Here is a 26,360-nt window from a genome sequence, read left to right as displayed (position 1 = left end):
TGCAACATTGTGTATTTATATATATATATATATATATATATATATATGAGGATGCCACAGCTAGAATACTTTAGAATGCCTTTCAGAACTTCATATATAAAGCATTTCTATGAAATGTGGTAATAGTGGTCAACTGACTCATAACTACACTATTACAGATTGTACCTGATTACAAGCACCACTGGAGCCAGCAGGGATTTAAAGACCTCTTGGGGGCTTCTAAATCCAGCACCATTACTCCAATTTTAGATACATAATAAGATCATGTCCAGCCTCAAGCAAGTGGGAAGGATCTCTGGGACAGTGATTATTGTCCCAAATAAGCCCCACAAAAAAGGCGGGTTTTCCATTGTGCCATTTGGGCAATGTGGTTAGCCTGCTAAAAAAACATCCACAGTTTTAGGAAAACCTCAGCGTTATTCTTGAAGACGGTTTTCCATTCCATGATGCCAGAAGTATAAAAGGGGGACAGGTGAATCACCCTTTATTGACCAGCCAAATGTGTGTAGGTCAGGATTTCCTCAAAGAGACAAGAAAGAGGACGATCATCATTAGGCCTTTATTTAGGTGAGCTAAATGCGTTCATATCTGTGAAAGCTTTCCAGTGGTTTAATGTGTCAGAGAAGGGAAAAGGGAGCATAAACACGCAGTAAAAATGAAGCAGACCAGAGACATTCTTTCCATCACTGTCTCAAGATGTTTTAAATGACAACAACTGCAAAAAAAAAAAAAAAAAACGGAAAAAAACACAGCTTTGCAACTGGCCAATAGAGTGTCATAGTGGAGGAGGAGGAGGGTGAGGAGGAGGCAGAGGAAAATGCTGAAACTTTTTTTTAACATCGAACGAGTGATTCACCCAGACATCCTGCAGTTCGGTGTGATATTACAGTTCTGAAGAGAACAAGCTTTAAGGCCCAATTCCATGGAAAACCAACAGCCTGTTTTGAATCCACTGTTCTTGTGTTGTCACAAAAATCAACACAGAACTTATAAGCAATGTTTCAGTCCAAGTGCTTTTTTGAAAGAGGTGCAGCCAATCAGAACAGAACTCAGTCTTAATAACAAAACAATAACAAAAATAGCTTGTTTAAATATGAAAGACAAAGACAGGTTGGAAAATGGTCATGAAAAATGATATTTTTGGTACAACACATACTCAATGCACTGTAAACTACCTCGTACCACTTAGTGCAATACCTGCTCTCAGGCAAATAAAACAAATGTATCTTACATGCTAATAGCTAATTAGATGCTAATAACATGCTACATTACATGATCTGTAAATATAATATGTAAATACCTCGATCTATTTATCTATCAAACCACAGAAATGTCATAATGGGTAAAATTACATATAAGAAAAATGTAGGATACAAAACTGTGCACTCCATAAACTTGCTTGACAGCATTTCATACGGCAACTTATGCAATCCATTCATCTCGCATGGTGAGAAGGATCTGGGACATTTACTTTATTCACTAGGTGCCGTTCCACAGCTCTGACAGCACTGACATTGATTATTATTCAAGATACCCCAGTAACAAACTAAACAGAGGGATCCAGCACTGACAAAGCACAAGCACACTAGTTCAAACAGGTCCATATTGTGCTTTGTGGCCAATATAGATCACATATACACGCGCACAAAAAGCCTGCTTTACGGTATTTTAACATGTTGCACATTACTTTGAAAGTGGGCCTTGGAATACCCAAATAAGTTGCAAACTCCTCGCAGCTCAGACACTTTAGGCTTTCCAAGTTTAACTGGAATGTTAAGAACAGAAAGGGTAAAAAGAAAGTGCAGTATTGTAGGTTTTACTTGAGAAGGGTTTTCTGTGACAAACGTGAAAGAAAGTCAAACACCAGCCAAAAAAACAAGTCATGACAGAGAACTCACAGCAGCTCAGAGGACTAAAAGAAGTAAAACGAGTCTTTACAATTTCAATACAGCAGTGGTTCTCAAACAGGTCCTCAGCAACCACCAGATGGTCCATGTTCTTGTTCTAACCCTAAATGGTGGGAGCTGGGATTGAATTGAGTTTGGGGGCCCTTGAGAACTGGTTTGAGGACCATGGCAATACAGTGTAGAAAAAATATGTTTCTCATTTAGCAGCTTTTGGGACTGTCAACAATCAAAACAAGGCAGCCTATTTTGGCTACACTGTTTAAAAAGATCACTATTTTGCACAATGACATGCTACTTTGCAATTAACGCACGATCAGAATCAGCAGATGCAAACATGCGACAGGCTGATTTCTGAATTTTTACTCTGGCCGATCTGTGTCTGCTCTTGTGCTGTATTTGAATGCTGCTGCTACACCTGTACCAAAATGTCATAGCATAACAATGCATGAGTCACTGAGCTAAATCGCAGCCGCCTCTTACTTCCAAAGTAGCACTTTATTTAATTCATGTTATTTAATCAGGCAACTCACTTTGCATTTCAAGGATTTAAAAAGGCAGTGTGGCCTTTTAAAGAGTAAATAATGGTGTTTATATTGTGACTTTTGCTAATAGAAATTAGCGGAAATATGCTAAAGCTGCGCCATTTGTTAGCCCACACAGTGAGAGCTTTGAGTTCAAAATAAAACACTGAAGATCATAAAAGACGCATATATTTGCTCTTAAATTGAAAATATGTGCAATATACATGGAATACGTGTGCTATTTCATTATCTATGCCCTTAAAATAGTTAAACGCGCCATTTTGAATATATAAACACATGCAAATATGTCAACATACACTGGCCAGATACTTTAATAAATACTCCTTGTTTCTACACTCTTTGTCCTTTTTATCAGCTCCACTTAGGTGACTCTGTAGCTCTACAATTACAGACTGTAGTCCGTTTCTCTGTATACCCAATGATCCCCAACAGGACCACCACAGGTACTATTTGGGTGGTGTACCATTCTCAGCACTGCAGTAAAATTGACGTGGTGCTGGTACAAGTGGATCAGACACAGCATTGCTGCGGGAGTTTTTAAAAAAATCTCAGTGCCACTGCTGGACTGAGAACAGTCCACCAACCAAAAATATCCAACCAACAGCGTCCTGCGGCCACTGATGAAGGACTAGAGGATGACCAGCCAAAACTGTGCAGCAGCAGATGAGCTACCGTCTCAGACTTTACATCTACAAGGTAGGAGTGTCTAATAGAGTGGACAGTGAGTGGACACAGTGTTTAAAAACTCCAGCAGCACTGCCGTGTCTAATCCACTAGTACCAGTGCAGCACACACTAACATGCCGCCACCACATCAGCATTACTGCAGCGCTGAGAAAGATCCAGCACCCAAATAGTACCTGCTCTGTGGTGGTTCTGACCACTGAAGAACAGGGTAAAAGGGGTCTAACGAAGTACGCAGGAAAACAGATGGACTACAGTCTGTAATGGTAGAACTACAAAGTGCACCTATATAGTAAGTGCAGCTGATAAAATAGATTGAAGGAGGTAGCTGATGAGTGTATATGTCCAATTTGAATAGGTACATATCAAATACATACCACAAATGTATGTAAACCTATATTCAAACTTATATATAGAAACATATTTGCTTTTGTCTGTTGCATACGTGTGTACAGTAGCCTAAATGAGAGCTTCGTAGAATATGACTCAATATCGAAGCTGAAAACCGTATCGAATATACGTGCATCGGTCCACCCTTAGAGCACATACCCAGCACACTTGAGCACAGCAGAAGTGCGCTATATATCACGCCCGTGGACATTTCTGCCAGCTCTACTTTCCTCTAAACTCTCCTGAATTCAGTTTCAGTACAACCCACGGCAGAGGCTGAACACGACTTCCCTCGCAGCGCTGGACACCATAAAACACCAGGAACGATCCAAAACACTTACCCTGATTTCTCGATAAGCCTTATCTCGTCCTCCGAGAGATGAGAGAGATGTAAAATGGCCACAAGTTTTAGTTGGCAGACCGAAAGAGGCAAGTTAAAAGCGACGAGAGAGGACTAGCGTGAGAGAGAGAGAGGAGAAAAATGCAGAGCTGTGCGTTTGTAGTCCATACAGAATGGCGTAAAAAACCACTGACTGTCAAACACGCCCAGCTCGACACTCCCAAGTCAAAAGCACCGCCTCGATAACTCTGAAGAAGGGAACAGAAAAAAAAGAAAAGAGAAAGAGTGAGAAGACCGAGAGAGCACTGAACCGGTGCGGTGTGAATCTCACGCTACGTTAGCAAACAGCAAAGCGTTTAAACGCTGGCTAGTAACGGTTCATCTCCCCTGAGAGAAACATCTTAAAAATGTCGACATGTCAACATCGCTTCAGTCCCACTGAGAGGTGATCAATACGGCTACCGAGATCGATTATGTAATGTAAATACTCGCTTTTCTAGAAACACTGACCTCATGTTTATTACCAAGCGAGCGTAATCAAACCTGTTTAGCTGGATTCAGCACAGCAGGTGATAAAAGTGGTTCTAGTTGTAGCTTGTACTAATTCAGTATTTGGATCTGTGGCACTGCAGACTCTACTTTGCCGTTTCTTGATGAATATATTACATCGTGAGAACGTCTTGAAATATTGTTTATATATATATCGAGGTGGTTGGGATAGTGTAGTGATTAACACTTCTGCCTTCTACACTGTAGACTGGGGTTCAATCCCCACCTGGGCAAACACCCTACACTATACCAATAGGAGTCCTTGGGCAAGACTCCTAACACCGCCTTGGCCTGCCTGTGTGAAATGATCAAATTGTAAGTCGCTCTGGATAAGAGCGTCAGGCAATTGCCATAAAAATTAGATTGTGTGTGTTTTTATCAAATCGCCCACCTTTAGTTCCACTAATTCTTGCTTCGCCTGCTGTTAAACTGAACTTTATGGAAACTTAGTAAATGAACACAACGGAAGTGATGGGAACCAGGGGTCATAATTCCTACAACACAAACCAAACATGAAGACTGAGTTTTTATAAAACAAGTTTTCTAAAAGTTAGAAGAAAGAAAGAAAAAAAAACTCAGGACATCACGAAACATATTCCTAACCATCTCATGTAATAACATTCTGTAAGGGAGCTTAAGAGACATTAAATGCTGCAGACGTCTGGTTCCTATCATCACCACTGTTCCTCTAGAATGGAGCATTTCTACAGTGCCCTGTTGATCCCAGACCTTACTATGTCAAGATCACATTATATATATATATAATATTTATATATATATATATATATATATATATATATATATATATATATATATATATATATAAATAAAAATGCGTGGTCTTGACTTGCATGGCCATGACTATAGCATGGGAATGAGATAATTTAGCTTTGACCACAGCTTAGTAAGGTATGGTCCCATTCCCATGGCTTACTAAGTCATGGCCACACATTTCGATCTTGTTCCCTCACATTAATATGTCGCAGCCATCCATTATTTTTATTTCTATGGGATGTCACTTGAACGGCTTCATACATTTCACTCCTTTCAAACCACTTTGTTTACATCTTAGCCATTAAATTATGCCCACAATTTTGAAGAATCCATGCAATTCCTCATTAATCATCCTCACAAAAAGCTTCTCTGACATTGAATTCTTAAAACTGAAAAAGTAAAGGCTTTTTAAAATGCTTTTATGTGAAAAAACTGCAGTTTTGGGGAGTCTATTCTCTTTTGTTAGCAAAACAAAAGCTCTGTTGAAACTGATAAGTGCTAGAAAACAATACATGTGCTAATGTGATCTATTGTAAGACAAGAACTTCAGCAACATTTTGACAGAACACCTCCTCAGCCACAGGGCTTCTTATTCCGCATTGTTTTTTTTTATGAACCTGAAAATAATCCTAAACTGCATTTTCTGGAAGTCTCTGTAATTAGAAAAAAAAGTGCTAAGTTCTTCCAGCAGGCGCAAACAGATAAGGCTGTGGGCGTGTCTGAATAGCAAACCCTACGTGAGCTAATGTCATCATATGGTTATCAGATGCAGTAAGCAATAGAGAATCATTAGACTGCTTTATCAGAATACCTTGCTTAATAGCAAGAGCTCATGCATTTGCTGTAAGTTTGGAGCAAATGAAGGGGAAAAAAAATCCACCCACAGGCTTTGAATTGTGCTCATCTGGCTGATCGATAAATCAATATCATGTATCATCTTGACAGGAACCTGTCAATATGTTTACTGACCTCAGTCAGAAGTGTGGCTGGATAGAGACATTCACACAACACTGGCATTCCAGTCCATACACCGACACAAAAGGGAGGATTAAAATGGTTCGCTCCATTTGAGTATAGGCTGGCCAAAGCAAATACCAAACAAGAGAGGATTATGCTTGTTTGTGTGCACCAAAAGTGAGCCTGTGAGATGAGAAGTAGAATAAAAACAGAATAGAAAGCAATCAGAAAAGCCCTACATGTAGACATACCAATGGCTTACAAGGCATTGTTTGCAAGATCATGAAAGCCTGTCTGAAATATTACTCTAGCGTGGGTACAATGCAGTGAAAGAGATGTAATCAGGAAATCTTAAAGCAGGCTGTTTGAGAAAATGCTACTGCAGCACTTTGGTGCCATGTTGTGGTAAAACAGGGGAAGAACTGCTGAAAAGCAGAAGGCCAAGTCAGGTCATAAAGCACATGATGCCCCCTGAAAGCTTTTAAACTGCTAGACAGTGCAACACCAAATATAACACAGTAGATTTCAATAACAACAACAATTATAATAATAACAATAATAATCATAAGAATAAATAATAATAGCAGGGTGAGGCTATGCTGTGAAATAAACATTGTGTTTATTAATATTGTCAATATCCCACAGCACAAAAGCCAGAAGAAAGACAATTAGCAACAAAGGAATAAGCGTCACGTCCACAGAAGACGACACTGCAAGAAGTCTCCCAAATCGAACAGTTCACTTCCGAAAAGACAAGACAAGACAAGACATGATCACAAGATAAATCCTGCACAGGCCTGAAGCGGTCTTACAGGTCCTGTGTGATTCTCCTGCAACAGAACGAGTAAGCCAATTTAAAAAATAAAAAAAAAAAAAAAAAAAAAAGGAAAAATATCACATCCAAATGCCTGTACCTTCATTTCAGGACTAAGAAGCATGCTGTACTGAGTGAAAGTGGAATAATACAACATGTGCCAAACCACAATATCTTCAGAGACTTAAACTGTAACCACTGAGCTCAGTGTCCCTGTGTAGTTGGTTAAAACATCAAGATTAATATGTAGGATAATAAATGTGAAATCTGCTGAAAGGCTTACAATTCAAGAGCAGAGTTGATGCGGAGACCAAGATGACCAGTATAAGTGAGCCATCTGACACCCTTCAAAAATGAAGGAGGTCAAATATACATTGTGTTGAACGAAGTGCACAGCTTATAAGGCAAAGTCTGCAACGAGGTGCAGCTGTTTCTCCACACTTTTTTTCCCACCCCCCCCCCCCCCCCGGTTCATGTTGAATATTGCTAAGCAATGACATTCTCCGTCCTGTTAAGTACTAAAATCATACTCTGGCGCATTTGAAAGTAGCTACCATAAATGACACTCGGGGCTAAGTAAGAATCACCATATTAATAAATCATAGGGAGGAAAAAAAAAGAAAGAAAGAACAGGACAACATACAATAGTTCATATTGATATTTTTGCAGAACCGAAAAAAAACACAAATGAGCAGAAAAATCACAATAACACACTTTGGTTGTTTGAGAAAAGACAGCACGGCAGCACAAGAATTACACCAGACCCTCTTTAAAATCAACTATGTACAGCAAAATTATCAAGACAAAAAAAACAAAAAAAAATAAAACATATGCAAAATAAACTCTCAAATCCATCACTATTCCTGAACAAAGGAACTGATTGCACAAAATAAAAACCTAAACACTTCAAGTGCGACCAAAAAAAAAAATAATAATAATAATAATAATAAAGACAAATGACCATCTTTTGCAGAGCACAGATAGGTTGGGCATCTTACATAGTGAAACGGATGCAAGTTGGTGAAATTCAGATAGTCGGCTCTTGCACTTCTTTTGCTGCACTTTCTAGACTTGGGGTCCTTTCAGAGTCAGTGTTTCAACAGGAATAGAACAAGGTGTAGTTGACTAAGCGCTGTAAAACTGGACAGAACCAGCCACTATTCTGATCTGACCTGACCATCAAATGCTCATGTAAGTCTTTTCCACTTAATCAGGCAGAGCCTAACAGACTGAGAGAATTGAGAGACTCAAAACTGAGAAACTGACAAAGGGATAGGGGAGGGGAAAAAAACCCTCCCAAGCAATAAGAAGTGGCTGAGCAAAGGTAAGCAGCCATCACCCATCACTGCAATCAAGTTATCAAATTTCCCAAAGATTTCCTCCTGCTAGTTACTCTATTCTGTCGGCAAAGACTCTTCACATTCCCAGATGCTGAAGAATATAGTGTTCCTTCTGTTTGATATCTGTGTAGGGTAGCACAGAATGCTTTATCTGACCTGGTCAGTCAGCACAACCGTTAAAGCCTCAATTATGAACTGCTGAAACAGTGTCATGACCCAGACTTATGACACATTAACCAACAGACAGCACAGTAATTGTACCCATTCTCTACAGCTAAGCTGTTATTCAGAAATCTTTAAGTGCAGCAGTCCTAATTGGGGCTTTAAGTGAAGAGCCAACAGATTCAGGGTAACCAAAAGCACTCAAAACAGCAAACTGAGACGGACACAGCAAAAACAAAAAAAAACAAAAAATACCTGTTAACTATTCTATAATACCAAGAATAGACAGCATATATGTTTATATTTCTTTATCTTCCATATTTACAAAGAACATCATTTACATTACAGAAGATCTGGACTGGACATTTTTTATCATCAGTCCAGGAAAGACAGCATTGAATGGCAAAGGGGTAAATAGACAATCACTTCAATCCATTTTGTCAGCGTTCATGATAAAACCCCATTATATCATAATGATTATGTTTCAGAGAAGGCTCTCCTTTTTCTTCAGGGCTCACTTTTTGAAAATGTTCCTTTTAAGGCAACAAGAACAGGACAGCTAGAGGCTCTCTTCCTCAGCTCGTAGTTGATTCTGTTCCTTCATATATGTTATTTTCTTCCCGTGTTGGTATACTTCTTTTAAATATGAGGTAAAGACTGCCAGGCATTTCCTTGACACTGGATCTGAATTAGAATTTTTATTTATTTATTTATTTATTTATTTTTTAGAGGGGACAATGACTCACAGTAAAACCCCTTTATCTAGTCAGTACTGCCCAAATTCATCAACCCTTTGCATTCCTGTAGTACCCACTATAAGATCTCCTCCACTCCATGGGCAAAGATCATCACCAATCCTGGCTCCAGGATCATATCCTCACCCATGTGCTGGTTCTCACAGGCCATGACTACCACCGCCTGCTTTCCTGGGATGCGTTTGGCCACATAGTTCTCATAATAGCGGCGATTCATCTGCCTCGTCTCCAATGTGGCCAGACCCTGTGGCCAGTTGCGCTCATGTGCATTTTCGATGAGGTCATTGATGATGGACAGTGGGCAGCCGCTGTCAATGAGGGAACGTTTGATCACTGCCTGGAGGACGGCATCAGGTGTGGAGATCATGCCGCCCCAGCGGGTCACCCGGGCAGGCTGCAAGGAGTTCACCCACCTGGGGGAAAAAAAAAAAAAAAAGGAAATGCAGCAATATGTAACATCTTAAAGGGAAATACTACTGGTTTTCCCAAAAAAGTCTGCATGATTCAATTGTAGGCATTTTATTTAGTATCCAAAACAATCCTTGAATCTAAATGTCTTCTAAATTTTTAGAAGTAACACTGATTAAAGAAGATGTCTCAGGCATCAGGTAGTGTATTTAAAACCATTTCATGTAATAACTTTGTGATGCAGCATTTAGAAGCATTAAAGACGTCTGGTTCCTATCACCACCACTGAACAGTTCTTTCATTCATCCTTCACAAAAATAAACTAATTAAGAAGAAACCGAAGGGAGACAGATAGATTAAGTTTGTAATAAATGCCATAATGGGGTAATCTGCAAATGGTTACTTGTAATTAAGCAGCATATGCTGCTACTGTATATTGCTTTTGTTCAAACAGATTGCTTATAATTGGTACAAATTAGTTGTGTCTTTAATAGCACATGCAGTCAGAGCTAGACAAAAATCGGAATTTGCAACACTCACTCCAAGATCTCATTGTATTCTATGCTCTCCTCCAGATTCTGTAGATTAGGGTTTGCACTTCGGATAGCCCTCATGTATGCCTTGAGGAGCTGGATGTCCCGTTTCTACACAAAAGAAAAGTCAACACTGAACACATTTCTCTATATCCTATCATGTTTTTGTGGAAGCTGCAGCTATACACAGCCCATGCTGGAGTGTCGGTAAGCGTACTTGCTGACCAAGTTTTCCAAAGAACGGTCTGATAAAAAATGGCTCTGTGATAAAGAACAATATACACATGTCTAACCTGCTCAGCAAGCTGGTGCTTGTGTTCAGCTGCAGTCTTCTCCAGATCTGCGATCTTGGTCTGCTGCTGCTGAACAACACTTCGTAGGTGTTTGATGCAGTTGTGGTTTGGCATCTCGTCTTTGGGCATCTCTAGCCTAGAAAAGGCGACAGGCATGTTAAGTATATCACATTTGCACTTTTCTGCTTATCCGGTTCACACAGGTCTGAAGGATTTCATGATTATTTCTAGAACCAATTATTATAGTCTATTTGATTAAATGGTTAATCAAACCATTATCCTTTCTGTGGTTTCCTTACATTCTGCCACTAACATCATTTAATTCAACATTTATTCTGTCATTATTCTGACAAGAATCACAATAAAACAAAAGCATCCTTAACACTCCCTGTATTTCTTGTAGTGAACTGCTAGAGGAGAGAAAGGTGACAATATTTTATCGCCATCATGAAAATTTGATAAACAATACTCTGATCATATCTTCAGTATCGAAAAAACACTGACCAACTGAATGCTTCATTTGTCCTGTTTAACTGGATTTAGTGAAAAGAAACACAGTTTAAGAGAATTTTTAAAACATCTTACTAGTAGTGTACTAGTAGTCTATCAAAACTGTCACACTGATATGTACTATAAAAAATAAATCTGTATGCTCCGTGCCGCATTGGCCACCCCTACATACTATATGTTTAGTCAGAATTACTGTAGGACATCACATTTTTTGTTTGCATCTTAAAGACTGAATTTTGCAGAAAATTTGAAAAATTGGTGGGAATCCCCTTACAATAAACAAATAAATAAATAAATGTCATTCAGCAATGACTGTTGGGAAATGCTCTTCTGAAGAGAAACTTACTGAGCAAGAATTGTTTACAGTAGTGATGAAAAGGACCAGACGTCTGAAGAGTGTACTGTCTCAAAAAGCTACATTCCAAAGAGTTATTTCATGAAATTGTTATTAATTTGCAGTCTGATGTAAAACTTTGTTTTACATTAGTTTTGAGAGAAGAATTTGACAAACTATTTTTTTTTTAATGGGGAGGAACATGCAAGTGTCATAAGGCAAAAATACTATTTTTTCCCAGATTTACTACTATTTTAATATATACAAAAAAATGTGAAGATGAAAGGCACATGCAAGTTCACCGGTTGTTTTGGAAATAAAAGTGGCTATGTGTGTGTTGTATCGTATATGTGTGTATATGTAGATATCATTACCCCTGGTTCCTGTCATCACCAACGTAAAGAAATGTGAGGAGGTAAGTTTCTCCCACTTGACTGTTTACATCTCAACCAGTGAATTATGCAGAAATTAGTAGATTTCCCCTTTAAGTAAGTACATTAATCAACATTTTGAATTCCATATTCTGAACAACTAAACATGCCAGCCACCCTCCACTTGTCCCCCATGAGTTACTGAATGGACCATTCTGGTTGCAACCTCACTTACCCGCAGCCCTCCTCGCAGGTAACGGGCCGTTTGGGGTTGTGTTCGCAGTCTTTGAGGTGCGACTGCAGCTGGTCGAGACGCAGTGTAGCGGTGCAGCCGAAACCCGCGTTATCACATGAGATCTGCAGCTTAGACAGCATGTTTCGCATGATGCGGGGAACCGGTCGGAGGTGGGCGAGTGTCACCACAGTGCGGTCCACCGGGCAAATCTGCTGCTGTGCAAACCACTGTGTGATGCAGGCATTACAGAAGGCATGCTCACAATGTGGGGCCTGAGAGGTAGACAAATACATACAGATACATATATAAAGCCAGAGAAAGAGATACAGAAGAGAGAGAACACTGATTAGGGTGCAAGTCTGAGGAGCTCCACAGTGCTAATATTGATTTATTTATTTATTTATTTTTAAACCATGAACCAAATGAGCAGAAAGACCGTTCATGAGGCTTTCTGCCTTTTCAGGCAAATGTTCATCAGAATCTCTGACTATCCTAAAAGCCATTTTCCCCCAGTGAGGCCACCATGCGACCACAACTCATTTAAAAATGTTTCATCAAACCAAGACAGAACCTTGATCATCTCGCTCAAAAAAAAAAAAAAAAAAGGTGTAGTGCACACTGAGCCAACACACTCAACACTGTTCGAGAATAGACTTTAAGTTCTTCGTCACTCTGTAGCCAGCAACATTCGCAAATTAAGAACTCCGTATCCAAGCAGATTTCTCTGACTAAAACCAATGTCACTTCTGAAAATTGCTGCCATCATGCTGTGGTAAACAGAATGGTCTAAAGACATTACATTTTGTGTATATTTCCCTTCCACATCATCATGTCCTCTGAAGTTGTTTAGTAGTCTTTATTCAAAAATTGCTACATACACACTAAATGCAAGCTACCACCCCTGCACACTACTAAACCTCAACACTTATATAACATCAGCTGGTCAAACTGCAGGCTACTACTGCCAAAGCAATTTAACTACCATATCTGACAAAACTTGCTGGTTTGTGTGGGGTATTTTGTTGAGGCTGCCAGTCGTATGGTGCCATTTCAGCAGTGTTAGTCTGCATGCAACACTTCTTTTTCTTTTCTTTTTTTATTTCTGCTCCTTAACAAGGATAAAAGTATACACAGCAGAACATTTTACCCATAGAGAAATCAGCTTAGATTCAGAGTTCCTCACATGGGCACGTTGCAGACTACAAAACAACAAAAAAAACTTCAGAGGACTATGACAAGTCAAGCCGAACAAACCTGAGTGAACTGTGAAAACTTTCTACAACAACGTGAATGAGAAGAAACTTCTAGGTTATGCTGAATGGCAGAAAGCATTCTAAAACAATGAGAACCAGGAAAAACATTCAAGAACAGTGGTTTTCATTTTGCTTTCTACTGGGGGCCTTTGGTCATCAGATGTTTTATTTACCTACAAATCTTGTTACAACATAAACATCTAAACCAAACATAACTTTACATATGACAAATATTGTCGTGGTGGTAATTATTCATAAACATACAGATTCAGCTTGTTGATTAGTCTGACAAAATGCTAGCTAGTGATGTTTATGTCCAGTTTAAGTCAATGTAAAACATTTTCTCTTTCTGATCATTTGGAATTTCTACATCATAGATAAATGGTAACTAACAGGGACTTTCAAAAGGAAAGATCTAGAGGCTGGTTCATGTACAAGTGAAGCAGCCTTTATGTTTCAGTAAGAAACCCCAGAAACAAAGAAAATAAATCAGTGAGTACTTGACGCAGGACTTCACAAGTATGTTAACTGAAAAAGAGCAGATCACTCTGTGTTACGTGATCAGGGCTATTGTCAAATTAAGCATTGAATCTGAACAATGCACACTGTGATTTAAAACCTAAACATAGCAAGAATGAATCTAAGCTTAACAAATTGAGACAGACCTCAGTTTCCTCTCTTCAGCCTGACCCAGCACTTGGTAGCAGCCAAACATCAGCCACCAAATTAGGTGAGTCAGAAAAACCGAACAGATCAGTTAAATCTTCCAGCGGGCCACGTAAGCTCTTGTGGTCGGTTGCGTGGGTTGAGAATTGCAAAAGGTTGGAAAACCCTCTAGAACAATGTGATTCTCAAGCCTCTCTGCAGTTATAAACGGTATACGGTGCACTGACCAACCAAACGTTTGAGTGCTTGTTGGAGAATGGTGGATCAGTGTGCTTTGTGCTTTTAAATTGCAATTCAGCACAATTTAAACTGGAGTTAGAACAGAATACAGCCCCTTCCTTATTTCAGAAGAGGCTTTTACACAAAGGGCCCCACCAACCTGCACAGGCTCCTCCAGCACTCCACTGCAAATGGGACAAAGCAGATCCTCATCCACCTCCCCTTGGAACCTGGTGACGTCGTACCCCATGGCACATTACTGGCACTCTCTGATACCTGTGGAGGCATGTGGTTAAAAGAGTGAAGAGCACCATAACAAGGTCATCTGGGGCCAACTAAAAATTATTTGTTAAACAAATGCATTTACACCATTATTTCCTTTGTGCTGGTTCAAGAGCCTGTATGAAAATGAGGGAAATAAACGCTGTTAGCTGGTTGCACAGCTGATGAGCGGAATTTCGCTTCAAATATACCACAACTCATGAATAACCAAAATGAGGCTGCGTGCAGAAGAAAATGGTACAGACTAAATTATGTTTTGTTGTAGCTAAAAGAACTCCATTTTGGCCCTTTTTTCCTGAACTTGAAAACCTGCCAACACACAAGTAGTCAGATAAGTAGTCCATTCTTTTTTTAAACACAGCATGATACCTTTGCATTTTTGTCAGGTTTTCAAGACATCTCTTTTATATTAAGATTTCTCTCATAGCTGGATGGTTCAGTTGGGCGTTTAACGTGACTTTTACTTCCAGAACCAGTAAAAATTGGTAGTCAATCTTCAGCTTTATAGCTTCTTCAACACTTGCCCATTCACTTCTATTATAAGTATGTTATATGGCAGTGGATCTTCTGCTCTTTTCCAAGCACAGAGAAATGTGTTGAAACGATTGTTGCCTCTGCAGCATATGGTTTAATACCATGTACAAACAGATATTGAAAATGCTGGAGTAGTCCTTTTAGAACTCACCTCCATATGGCTTTGTGAGGTGGTGGAATCACTCCAATGGACTGGTATAAATGCTGGTAATGCGATAGCGGCTCCTGTACAAAAGGTGACCTTTTCTCTGTTCCTATTAGAGACCCTGCACTGGAGTCAGACTGCTTGCCTCTCTCAGGAAGGAGATGCAGTGGTGTGTGCGTAATTTACGGCTGCTGAGTATGAGATTACTGATGTTCTGTTCTAATGATGTGTGACCATTGTTCTGCACACTGGAGCACTCAATAAGGCAGTGCAAAGCTTAAGTGGAAGACTACATATCGTATTTCAGGGCCTATTTCTGTGGTGAAGACAGATTTTTCTTATTCTTCACCATTTTATGCTTCTCTAGAAGAAATTTGATTGTGATCAAATCAAAATAATCAAATTGGCTTCTCCCATCTTGACCCCAGTATATGAAGGACTTTTGCAGAGAGGATAAGATGGTAAGAATAGGTTCTTGAACACCAGCACAAATTGGCTTCTGAATAGACTGGTAGTGAGTAAATATCTGTGTGAATGGCATCCTTGACATTGTCCCATTCTCTGGCTGGGTGTGTCAATGCCAGTGTAATATAATCCAGTATAATAAAAAGGAAGCACAGACAGCCTGTCCTTTAAAAATTCTCCTTCTGAGCTTCTCAAACCCTTTATTCCCTATTCAAAATGATATATTTTTCAAACAATAACAAAGAAAAAAAAAAATTCTAAAATGCAAGGGTATGGCTTAAAACAAGGTCCACCTATGGAGTAAAACTAACACTGCATAGGGGATCACTTTGGGGTTCAGTCATTTTGTAGTGGTGTCCGAAAATATAATGCAGAACATCCAATCACTAAAATAAAACAAAGAATGAGCACTCAAGATCACTCAAAGAACACAATGCACTGAAATGCATACTGTATGACCAGTGTACTCTAGCAAAGGGGATACCCATAATACTTGTTTGATTTAAAGATTCACAAGCAACGTCTAAGTAAGACAAGCGAGCTCAACTAAAATGGCAACATTCCCACAGACCTGTTACAGATGTAAGAAATCTCTGTGTGAGCAGTCAAACTCAGCAGACTGGTAGCAGGACATTAACAGTGTTTATGAAAAGCTACCCTTCAGTAGAAAGTATACTATAAATAAAAATCTCAATGACTGCTTTGGGTTTACACAGACCGTTACATAATTCTTGCAAATATCCAGCGTCTGTTACTGCACATCCACATACAGTACCATGCAAAAGTTAGAGACCACCCTCTCATTTACTTAATTACCAGTCAAAATGGTCATTCGGTACAATTTATTTACTTCCTAGCATCAGGAGGAAAAAATAAGCAGAAAAACACATTAAACAGAAATTTAACAGAGCCCCCAACAACTAACGAAAACAGTTTTTTCATTTATTACATCTTCCACTCTTTTTAGGATGGATGTTTTTCCACACCCTCAAAGTTCAGTCTTAGAAGTTGGTTGCATTTTCCAATTACAATAATCCAAGTAAAATCTAAGCAGAAATTAAACTCATCAGATCATAAAACATTACTCCACATCCTGGATGTCATGGTGTTCTAGCACAAATTTCCTTCTTTTTTGCCTCCTTTTCTTTGTGAGGGCATATTGACAGCTATCAGTTATACATCCTTTCAAACCCATAGTGTTGTTCTCACAGTGCAGCCTAATTTTCACCTCTCTCTCAATGATGAAAGCATTAAGTACTAATGAATGTTAGGGACTCTTTGAAAAGGAGCGTAATGTCAGAGATTCCTTCGTAAGCAGCTTTTTTTGGGAGGACACAGCTGTAACTGGTTGGTCTTAAGATTAGAAGGACTGAAGAGTTCAAGTGGCAAGAAGTTCACAAAAGTAGAGAGTGGACATATGAAAATACTGACATTTGATTTTATACTTTGTGTTCGAAGCATTTTCTTTCCTGATGCTGAAAAATTAAGTTCTACTAAATAACCCTTTTAACTGAGAATAAATAAATAAATAAATAAATAAATAAATAAATAAATAAATAAATAAATAAATATATATATATATATATATATATATATATATATATATATATATATATATATATATATATATATAAACATGTGAAATATGTATGATACAAATTGCTAACTTATTAATTACTAATTCATTGCAAAAGTAATTTCTAATTTAAGATTATTTGCATAATTATGACACACCCAATTACATTTTATATGGGCAGCGCTAGTCCACTGTTACAGCATGAAAGACAAGTGAGCCTGACAAAGTGACAGCCATTGTCAAGTACACAGACAGACTTTAATCTCATGATTAGTGGTGTGCACACAAGCAAATTTCAGCCACCTCCACCTCATCCATTCTGAAACTCTCACACATCCATTTTGGCTGCACCGAGCTAGTCAGGCATTTGAACTGGCAAAGCGCCAGCAAGCTTTTATAACTGCTTGATGCCAATACTATGGAATGGTCATCATCATCATTGTATATGCGCCGACCTAATCATTCTAGATCTCAGGAATATGGCACCAGCTGCAGCTTTATGTGGATCGAAGCATCACATTGCTACTGATTTGTGAGAACAGGCAACTACAGGGAGGTAATTAAACTGCCAACAAAAACAAGCAGCAGCTAATTAAAGGAATAGTGCTACATTTTTCAATCTAATCTCTGTACACTACATCTGTAGCACACGGTCGATACCACTTAGAATAATTTGACTGCACTCAGAAAAGAGCAGAAAACGTGCTGACTCAAAACCACTAACAGAAATGAATGGGAAGGTGTTTCAGCACCTGCCAACTGGCTTGACTATTATACAGTACCTTGCAAGAGCCCTCAATTATCTGATTAAAATGGCCATTAGTTATAAGTTACAAGGCTCAACAACTACATATAATTTTCTAATGTTTGCCCTCAATTCAACTCCTAATCTTTAGAGTCTATGTGCAGGGATATTTTTCCACACCTCCAAAAGCTCATTCTTCATCTTCTCACGATTCCAGTAATCCCAAACACATTCAGTGATGCTGAGGTCTGGACTCTGGGGAGGTCAGCCCACTGTTCTGAGAACACCAGCAGCTTTTGTTTAGTTTGGACGTTTTTCTTTAATTCCACCTGTGGAATTTTTCCAGCTTTCAAGTAAGAGTGAAACTTAACTTTTCTCCTCCTCTCTCTAATAGATAAAGGCTTTAAGTACTGTTTATCTGACTGGGACGATTTGGGTGGTCTGCCAGGTATTTCACAGCTGTTAGGAGTCCCATTTTTTGTACCTTTGATATTCTGGGATCACCATTTTCCCCTCCTCGTCTTTGTTCCTGTCGCTTTTCCCTTCCTTATGCAAGTGGATTATCTTATATCTAATCTTCTCCGAAATACTCAATCTCTGAAGTCTGCATAGTACTATTAAGTTTGTTTTAAGTTTATTTTAACAACAGGTTTTGTGTTGTAAGTAGAGGGAAATTATTAAAAGTAGTTTTGCTACAGATGCAGCACACCTACAGGGAGATGCGTCAGCATTTTTGTTAATTGCAACTGAACGTGTCCAGCAGATGCGGCAGATTCATTTGAAAAACCAGGAGATTCCTTTAACAAGCTAAATGCTAGAATTACTGTTTTTAAAACCTGTTGTAAGAAATAAAAACTGCAAATCCAGGGGTGCCAGGACAGACAGCCAGACAGACAGACAGACCGACCAAGTGCAAAAAACCATGTGATAATTAATCAGATAAATAATCCGTTTATAAGCTGAAAACAAAGTACCAGCAGTAGAATGAGAGATGAAACTAAAAGGTAAATGTTAAGCAATGACTTGTTAAATAAAAGGTTTGGCTGACTTTGGTAAAACAATACGCAATGTCAAAGAGAATAAGAGGCTAATTAAGGTGGAATTCAAATTAGAGGTATGACAAACAAATCAAACTAAATATTGTGTTAAGACAGAGCTTAAAGAGAGTGAGCAGCCTGTTACGGATAGGCTGAACCAACACTGCCCACATCTTTTACATGACCACGCATCTGTTTCTGCCTAAATGAAAGGTCCAGTTTCCTCATATGGAACTGTTCAAAACATATAAAAGCATTCCAAGAATACCCAAAAGAGCATTAAAAAGCCAATCGATTTCTGTACAATCGAGTGGTGTTTCCACTACATTGTGCACACACTGAATTTTGCACTGTGTTTCTTACAAAGGCTTTTTAGTCATTCAAATAAAGAGAGAACGCAAGTAGTATGTTAAACAGCTTTCACTGGATTGCTTAACATAATTTCACGTTTCGCCTGAGCAATAGTAATGTTTTGTTTGCGTGAATGTTGTAGGGAGTCCATCATTTTAAATGGGTCTGAAAGTTTGCTGTGAGATTCATTTCAAATTGGAGTTGCAGAGCACTATGGAAAACAAGACATTCCAAACCAACTCTATGAACATACTGAGTTACACATGCACTTTTAATTACCAAGAGGCTCGCAACCTTCAAGCAGGTAGACAGGATTAGATATTCTTCTTAAGATTATAATGATAAAGATAACAATAACACACAAACACAAACATGCTTATGTTTGACTGATTGACCATATATTTAAATAAATGTATCATACATTTATATAAATCAAATATTGTATTTGTTCTTATAGCAATTTCATTTCAGTTCTCAAAGTATTTTATGGTGGAAGGTGATAAAACATGATATGAGCATAAAGCTCTACAAAGACAAATATTCATACCTCACTCAAGCACTGCCCTCATATTTTCTTGGTGTTCAGTCTTCCTCATGGGTCAGATGGTAACGATGGTTTTCTATGAAAAATGCATCACTCCTAAACAAACAAAAAGCATAACAGGAAATGTGTTATAAACCAATAAAACCAGACTGCCAGATATTTTACAAGTCTTGCAAGTCTATAATATTAATGTGTATATGTAAAGTATTGTCTGTGTTAGATCCCATTTGAGAAAGTCTTGTTCATGAACACTTACTTCTTTACAAATTCCCTTTTTTTTACATTTCTGAGCTCTTTGCTCTTCCATGCCATTATTTGTTTCTCACCCGCTAATGTAATGGTCTTTCATTATTCTGACTGTTAATTTGGAACTGTAAATTACTCTTTACTGACTCACTGCCTGACGACCATAAAGACATTATTGAAGCAGTCCCAGTTTCTGAACTCATTTGCGTAACTAATGTGTTTATATGCAGAATCTTAAAAGCAGTCTGGTGAAAAGGCATAAATCTTCGGTGAAAGGTTGTGTGAAAGAATATAATCTTTCACAGGAGTTGACTGCAAAGACATTAGAAACTAAAAATATTCACTACTCTTAATTACCCAAGTCTACTTCCCTTTCCAGCATTTTAAGCAAATAAACTCTACAACAGAATACATTATACTGTAGGTCATGGTGTTGGACAGAAATAAACCTACACAGTATTTCAGAATGGAACTGCTTCACCCTACATGTTCGAAAGTTTGTAGACACCAGCTCGTCCAGCATTTCATATGAAATCAATTGCATTAATAAGGAGTTTGTTCTCCTTTGTTGCAGCAACAGCCTTTACTAGATGTTGAAACATCGCTGTGAGGATTTAATTAGTGTGGTCAGGTACTGATGTTAGTTCTGGTACTCTAACTCATCCCAAAGGCACTGGATGGAGCTCCATCACACAGAGTACGCAGCTCCACTGCTCCACAGCCCAATGCTAAGGGTTTAAACCCTTGGAACCGGCGCTTGGCATCAGGCATGATGACATTAGGCTCCACAGTATCCCATTCTAGCGGTCAATGTTCCTTTATATCAAAGAAGGCTTTCATCAGATGGATATAAGGTACTTGAAACTCCCCATTAAGATATTCATACAACCTGTACATACAATGGTCAGCAATGAGTGTACCTTATAATAGCTGAATGTACTAATTAGAAGGATGTCTATAGAGTTTTGAACATAATGTATGTTATTATCTAATCATCAGCTGGACCGAGCACCACTAATGCAGTTAGAACAATATGATCCATATCTTAATGAGGAATTTTGAGTGTCGTGTTTCCATCAGAGAAAATCCTACTTTGCCATTGTGTTGTATTGATTTCTTGTACACACAGCCTCTATTAGCATTTATGAAGCATTACCAATTACAATCACACACAAACTACAGACCAAATAAAAGAGCACTTTAGAAATCATGGCCTCATCACTGGAGAGTGAAAGTAAACAGGATCTGAGGTAGATATGCCTGCAAAGCAAAACAAAAAGCTGGGCGCCTTCCAATATAAGCTTGAATATCAAGTGGGTACCTTAGCAAAAAAAATGACCTCATGATACCGAGACATTTCCAAGAAAACATAGGATTTCTGATTCAGTGTTTGGCTCCTTATATTTAGTAAAAATATGTTATTAATGACACATGCAGCTGTTCGGTATCCTACAAGTACTCATGTTACTGATGATGTACTTGGAAAAGCATGTAATTTATCAACATAATGATAATCTGTAGCTTGACTCTAAATGAGTCATTAAAATATCCATACAGGCTGATTTGATTTTAAAATGATCAAATGTCAAATTTCATGTTTAAGCCATTTAGAAAACGTGATGTGGAAATGTGCACAGATGAATGCAAGTTTTCAAACTGCCGTAAGAACACCGGTGTCAGGGTGTTACAGCCGTTATTGTCTCAGTCTTAGATGCTTTGTTTCTTGAGATATCTTCTCTACACAGCTATAGGTATTCTATCAGTTGCATTCTGATTCTACACTTCCATGTGTAAAGGAAAGGGAAAGGCAGAAGTCTGGTATGCAAGACTGAGCATTACATTGCATGATTAAAAATGTGTATGCAGAGTATTTTCATACTGGACTATGTGAATAGATGCCTGGTAAAACAGCTGAGAAGCGGAAAAAAGAAGGCTGTTGAGGAAAAGTGGTAGGTTTGTGTGTCAGATGAATCAAATATCAAAAGATTCTAGTGAGCTTATGAGCTAAAATTACAGCTTACCAGTAACAATGGATGCTGAAAGGCTGATGTTTTTTGCCCGTTCAGAAGACGACATTCCAATATGTTAAATGATTACAGAAAAATATTCTAACTCTTTCTGGAAATCAGTCAGGCAATATGCTCACATTAGGGCACTCGCATTTTAGAGCAGCAAAGTATAACGTACAAACAAACGCAAGCAAACGTTCATTTTACAGTTCTGTTAAAGCATGAAAGCGGTATTTTACTGAATTGTTAGACTGCATATTTTCTGTCTTCTCATGAAAAAAAAAAAATCAATACCTGAACAGTGATTTTTGTATTTAATTACTGGCCCAAGTACTCGTGCACATTTCTGGCTTTTATAAATCAAATGTCTACAAACACTGATACCTTATCTAAATAATAAATTCAGAATGTAATTCAGGTGTTTCTTTATAAATGAGGCTTTTGATTTTAAGTTATGAAAAGGGACAAACTAGGCCCCTGCTAGTCTCACTTCATTTCTCCTGGGAATGGAGTGAGTCCTTTGTACCTTTGAGGATACAATTTACATCATTCATTCCTTAGGGGACTCAAATTTACCTGAACAGTGCGCTGTTATCCCACGACAACGTGATTTTTTTTTCTCTATTTCAACCTGACACAGCTCAGCCCAGTTGTTTTGCAAACCGTCTTTCTTCATTTGATGGCTTAGTCAGTACTAATCCACAGACATTGAAAAAACAAAGCAGATATGGCTGGCAGGGCTGTGCTGTGTTTTATGTATCCTTGCAGGAAGCACATTAATCCAGCAGTATCGACTTTCTCACTTAGAATGCAACTGAAACAGAAGATGTGAGGGGCCAAGAGCTTTGGTCAAACTGCAGATCGATTCAGAATCCGACAGGGCATAAAATTGTGCCGACGGGTTTTAAAAAAAATGGAGGGAATCCTCTGCTTTAGAAACATCTCTTTTTTGCATATGCTACAGTGTACTGCTGACTTGAAAGGGGGTGTCGTGTCCCATTTGGATGCTGGTGACCTAATTTCAGCATGGCAACACAAACGGGGAAGAGAGGCAGGCACGATCAGAATGTACCCCTCTCAATGGGAGGTGGCTTAAAGGAATGATTCACTGAAAAAAAATCACATTTCCACAATTTTCGGCTTAGCCTTAAAATGGTCCACTGACCAAGACGCCTTTAGTTTTACACTAGAGCTTCAAGGTTAACCCAGCAAAACTAAAGCAAACTTCAGACACCAAACATATCTTGGCTGATGGACTAAATCTGGGCAAAGGGATTTTTTTTCTGTGAACTGTTTCTTAAATTGCTTTCCACTTCCAGCTAGTTGTCACCATTCATGCTCTATTTGTAACTATATTATTTCACATTCAAATAATTTAAACATTTCCATGTAGAAAATGTATGCTAACAGCCTTCTGCATCCCAAGTGAGCCATTTTACGGCTTTACAAACTACATTACTGGTTATACCTCTACATCTTTGAGATGGTACAAATAAATGCAAACTTTCACAAGCCATAAAGTGGAATCAAGCATCAAACATCAAGGATATGCTGGCAGGAACCTTAAGCTGTCAGCACATTTTTGTGCATAATAATGTTTAGAAGGATTTTTTGGACAGGTTCATGAAGAAATCACATGCTAAACAACTATGCTCCTGTCCCTGAGCTGGGACAACTTGATGGAAAAGTGAAATAGAGAATGCAGTTAAAGGGGAATTTCATCCTTTTTTTCACCCACATTTTTGCACAATTCCATCTTTATGGTGTAAACAAAGTCATTCAAATGGATCGGATGTGAATCTAGAGAAACATACTGACTGAGAATTGTTCACAGTGGTGATAATAAGAGCCAGATGTCCAAAGCATTTAAAGCCTCGGAAAGCTACACCACAGAAAAGTTACAAATTAAAATGGTTATAAATTTGCTGCCTGATGTCAGAGATACTGTTTAATACTAGTTTTTATGCTAGAGAAGGATTTGGCCCAAAATGTAGTTTTACGATCTATTCATGGGGAGGAATACCAGCAGGGTGATGTGAGGCAAAATATTTGCCAAAGAAAATGTATAATAATAAGCTATAACAGTTTAGCATCATCAATATTACATACAAAAGCTGAGAAGACACGTGTAGTTTCACTGGTCGTTTCGGACAGTAAATAAAATGGCTATATTTGTATTGCAGACATCATAACTCCTGCTTCCCATCACCACTACTACAGAGAAATCCCGAGTCTTTACAGTGAACCATTTCTCATTAAACCACTCTAAAGGACTTCACGTCTCAAAGATTGAATTATACAGCATATTTGAAAAATCTGTGGAAGTGCCCTATAAACAAGTGGACCAACATTATTTTACTTGTTGTACGACAGACACAAGGCAAGCTATGCGACCTACTGGACTAACAGTGTCGGGAAATCATAACTGGCCAAGCTAGCCTTAATCTCTCCTGTCTAAAGAAATGGACAAATATACAAAGACTTTAACAACCTAATTTTGTTAACAGCAAAATAAGCCGATAACTATCGTTTAACGTGATCCACACAGCTAAGTTAACCTAGCTTAGCTACTTTTAGACACTGGCTTGCCAGCTAAATGTTAGCAAGCTAAGGTAGACCTTTAAAAATCAACCTTAACCGCTTACTTAGCTTGGTTGCACATATCGCAGTGAAGAAAACCAATCTTACGAACGTGGTTCTTGATAAACAAGGTTGAAACGTTGGTATTTGGTTGCTTAGCTAACGTTGCCAAACGTTTGCTAGAAAGCAGCTAACCTAGCTAACTACCAAAGCTACCTAGCCAGCTAACGTTGTGTGAAAAGCACTGTGGAGAAACGAAAACTGAATAAATAACAATACTTTTTACCCTAACTGGTATACACGTTGTACTAAATGTCCACGTAGTGCATTATTCAAGCATTGACTCAAAAAAGTATGAGGAAAAACATATAAATCAGATATTGGCGACAGCAATTATCCTCACCAAGTAACTAGCGAATGCTAAGCTAACCTCTTAGCAACATGAGACTGCCTAACAAGGCTGAACTGACGTTACTTTACATTAAATCAAACCACAGACCGTCTGCTCTGTCCTTATAAAGGCATATTTAAGTATCTGAGATATATATCTTTATTTACTGTCTTCCGCTCTCTACCCTTCACCAAGGTACAGCAGAAAAAACAGCTAACGCGTCCCTCTTGCCAGAAGACTGTTTGTCTTTGGCAGTCATCTGCTATCTAGACCTTTAATGGATTTAAAATTCTTTAAGCTTTCAAACATACAACGCCAGGAGTGACAGTACCTGTTCTTACAGACATGTACGTCCTCGAATTGACGTAATTATGTCGATTTCCCCAGTTTCATTGGTTCAGTCTGTGAGACGATTCCCCCCTGCCTCTCTTCCTTAGCTGAACGGATGTGTGTCACTTACAGCGAAGTCCGTCCCGTCCAGCTCTGAGGGTCAGTCTGCTTCAGAAAAACAGACCGAATTTTATCTACACATCAAACCCATCATTTTGGACTTGACATCTAATAAAGAAATACACATCAGCAAATTCAGCGAGCATTTATTTATTTTTTTGGAATATATTTATATAACTTTCTTAAAATCTGTCCAGTTTTTTTGTTTGTTGAGAAAAACACCAACACTAGGATGAATGCAAATAATATTACATTGCCTACGTCCTACATTGTCCCATGCTGAAAATGACCATTAGAAACGGTTAGGATTAAATCCTGTATGTGGAATCAGCCTTGGGTCAGCTGGTAAACCAATATCGTCCTAAGATACTGTAATATCAACCTATTTAAAAAGCCAAGGCACGTTACAAAAACCTTTAAAACCAACAGAAACACGAAATGGTTTCTATTGCATTTTTCAGATATGTCTCCACGTACGGCATACATGTGGATTTATGCACTAGAAACCTCTCCGTAAACCACTCTTTATCACTTAAGTATCAAGCAGGCTGTTTTCTTACTGTGCCTTTAAGACCGTCAATAATTCAACAAGTAATTCAGGCTTCAACACTCTTTATAACTTCAGCGTGAATGGGCGGGGCGGGGCGGGGCTAATCTGCCGTGGTGTGTGATTGAGCTGGTTCTTGTGACACTGGAGAGAGAGAGAGAGAGAGAGAGAGAGAGAGAGAGAGAGAGAGAGAGAGAGAGAGAGAGAGCTAAAATGACTGAAAGTTGGCGCAGAGCAGGCTATATTAACTCTAACCTGAAGAGAAAATCCCTCTGATCTGGTCTGCGGCCGGTGTGCAGTATTGTCTGTACATGTTAAGTGACCCCGTGTTTAGCTGACTTATAAAAATGCCCTTTGTTTTTTTTTTTGTTCAAAGCGCGAAGACGTGGCTTTGGAAATCACTTGCGGTCTGAACTTTCTCCA

At 38.6% G+C, this 26,360-nt stretch overlaps 2 protein-coding genes across 2 annotated transcripts in view; both read right to left on the bottom strand.

The window, feature by feature from the left end:
* dgkaa (diacylglycerol kinase, alpha a) overlaps positions 1–4,183 on the bottom strand; it is a 69,912-nt gene extending 65,729 nt beyond the window's left edge. The window contains exon 1 of the mRNA XM_017706978.2: positions 3,864–4,183. The gene's annotated coding sequence lies outside the window, so the exon portion shown is untranslated. The remainder of the gene's footprint in view (positions 1–3,863) is intronic.
* A 3,413-nt stretch (positions 4,184–7,596) lies between these two features.
* Positions 7,597–25,420, bottom strand: rnf41 (ring finger protein 41). The gene is made up of 7 exons (XM_017706965.1): positions 25,272–25,420; positions 19,718–19,810; positions 14,196–14,311; positions 11,898–12,169; positions 10,448–10,583; positions 10,162–10,265; positions 7,597–9,626 (listed from the first exon to the last, which is right to left on the bottom strand). Exons 3-7 carry the CDS (start codon positions 14,283–14,285, stop codon positions 9,272–9,274), a joined length of 957 nt encoding a protein of 318 aa, XP_017562454.1. The 5' UTR covers positions 14,286–14,311; positions 19,718–19,810; positions 25,272–25,420; the 3' UTR covers positions 7,597–9,271.
* Between the last annotated feature and the right edge of the window lie 940 nt (positions 25,421–26,360).

Source organism: Pygocentrus nattereri, chromosome 9, assembly GCF_015220715.1.
Source record: "Pygocentrus nattereri isolate fPygNat1 chromosome 9, fPygNat1.pri, whole genome shotgun sequence".
Lineage (NCBI taxonomy): Eukaryota > Metazoa > Chordata > Actinopteri > Characiformes > Serrasalmidae > Pygocentrus > Pygocentrus nattereri.
This window is presented reverse-complemented; position numbering and strand designations above follow the sequence as displayed.

Excerpts from the sequence above, each read along its gene's own strand:
- rnf41 (XM_017706965.1), bottom strand. The coding sequence starts at position 14,285 with ATGGGGTACGACGTCACCAGGTTCCAAGGGGAGGTGGATGAGGATCTG. Across the intron at positions 10,266-10,447 it reads AGCACCAGCTTGCTGAGCAG|AAACGGGACATCCAGCTCCT; the intron begins GTTAGACATGTG and ends TCTTTTGTGTAG. Across the intron at positions 9,627-10,161 it reads GAATACAATGAGATCTTGGA|GTGGGTGAACTCCTTGCAGC; the intron begins GTGAGTGTTGCA and ends TTTTTCCCCCAG.